This window comes from Mesitornis unicolor, unplaced genomic scaffold (assembly GCF_000695765.1).
Source record: "Mesitornis unicolor isolate BGI_N332 unplaced genomic scaffold, ASM69576v1 scaffold43262, whole genome shotgun sequence".
In the NCBI taxonomy this organism is placed as follows: domain Eukaryota; kingdom Metazoa; phylum Chordata; class Aves; order Mesitornithiformes; family Mesitornithidae; genus Mesitornis; species Mesitornis unicolor.
Genome location: NW_010172004.1, coordinates 1 through 1,288, shown reverse-complemented (window position 1 = coordinate 1,288; position 1,288 = coordinate 1). Strand labels below are relative to the sequence as shown.

The following is a 1,288-nucleotide window of genomic DNA, read 5'->3' as shown; positions in this document are numbered from 1 at the left end:
GACCGCGGCGGGGCACAGGCCGCCCCTTCCCCGCACCCCCCACAAGACACCACTCCGGAGCCTCTTATTTTTCCACAAAATCATCCTTTTTATTTGCCGCTCACTCCGTGCTCTCACGCCATCCCTCAGTGCCTGCAGCCAGCTGGGGCCTTCCGGGCCCCTGAGCCCCCACACACTTCGGGTTTCTTCCCCTGCCAAAAAGCAGTTGGTAAAGCCCCAGCGGGGACGGGGACATGTCCCCCAGCCCCTCCCTGGACCCCGGTCCCACCTGGTAGAGGCTGGAGATCAGCCTCAGACGGGAGGCCGGGGGCCGGGCGTGTGCTTCTGTAGGTGGGCAAAGATGGGGCCAGTCAGGGGGTCCCCGCAGTGCCCTGGCCCTGCTGCTTCCCGGTTTCCCCCCCTGCCATACCCCATTGATGACGATCCAGGGCACGTATTGGTGCGGAGGGTCGAGTGCCTCAGTCAGCTGGGCATTGTGGTGCATCAGGGCAGTCCCCACGTCCCCCTGCACGCAGGCAGCGATGCGGCCCCCGTCCAACTGCGGGGCGTAGATCTGCAGGCACTGCCGGGGAGAAGGGGAACACACACACATGGGGAGGGGGAAAGGGGGACCGGGATGGCCCCATGGTGGGGCATGGGGACAGGGAGGGGGACGTACGGCCTCCAGGTTCTTGGTGACGGAACTGCCTGACTCCAGGCAGAAGATGATGGGGAAGTAGGTGCTGAAGTTCTTGGCCTCATGCATCAGGCAGGCCTGTGGGGACGGTGAAGGCGGTGAGGGGCCACAGACCCCGCCATGCCAGCACCATGAGGACGGGGACCATCACCTCGATCATGTTGCCCAAACACTCCTCCGGGCCGTGCTGGCACTGGAACTGCCACTTCCCGCTGACGTTCTTCTCCTGCAGGACAAACTGGTCTGAATGGGGCCAGCAGCACTAGGGCAAGTGCCCGCGGCACCGTGGTTGGGCTGGTTCCTACCTCGGCGTTGCCGTAGGGCACCAGGGTGATGTCGAGGGCCTCGGGAGGCAGCAGGAGCCAAGTGGTGAAGAGCTCCTGGACCAGGAACTCCCGGCATGCTGGGCACAGGCTCTCGTAGTACACAGGAGCAGCCGTCGGGTGTGAGAGGTTGGCGCAGTGGCTCTCTGCCTGTGTGTGGGAAGGTTTTGGGGTGCATGGCGGGGGGTACGGCTGCAGCCACCCCCAAAAGATTTCAAGAGCAAAGCCTCTGGGATGGGGGATGAGGGTGTGAAGGGCCAGGAGGGAAGTGAGAGTGCCTGAAGCACCC

General features: G+C 64.4%; 1 protein-coding gene across 1 annotated transcript; it reads right to left on the bottom strand.

Annotated features, from left to right (window-relative positions):
• Positions 1-409: 409 nt before the first annotated feature.
• Positions 410-1,149, bottom strand: IFI30 (interferon, gamma-inducible protein 30; the record flags this gene model as incomplete). Its single annotated transcript, XM_010180229.1, has 4 exons — positions 410-562; positions 659-754; positions 828-902; positions 982-1,149. Coding segments are annotated over 4 exons (492 nt in total), but the record flags the coding sequence as incomplete, so codon positions are not given.
• Between the last annotated feature and the right edge of the window lie 139 nt (positions 1,150-1,288).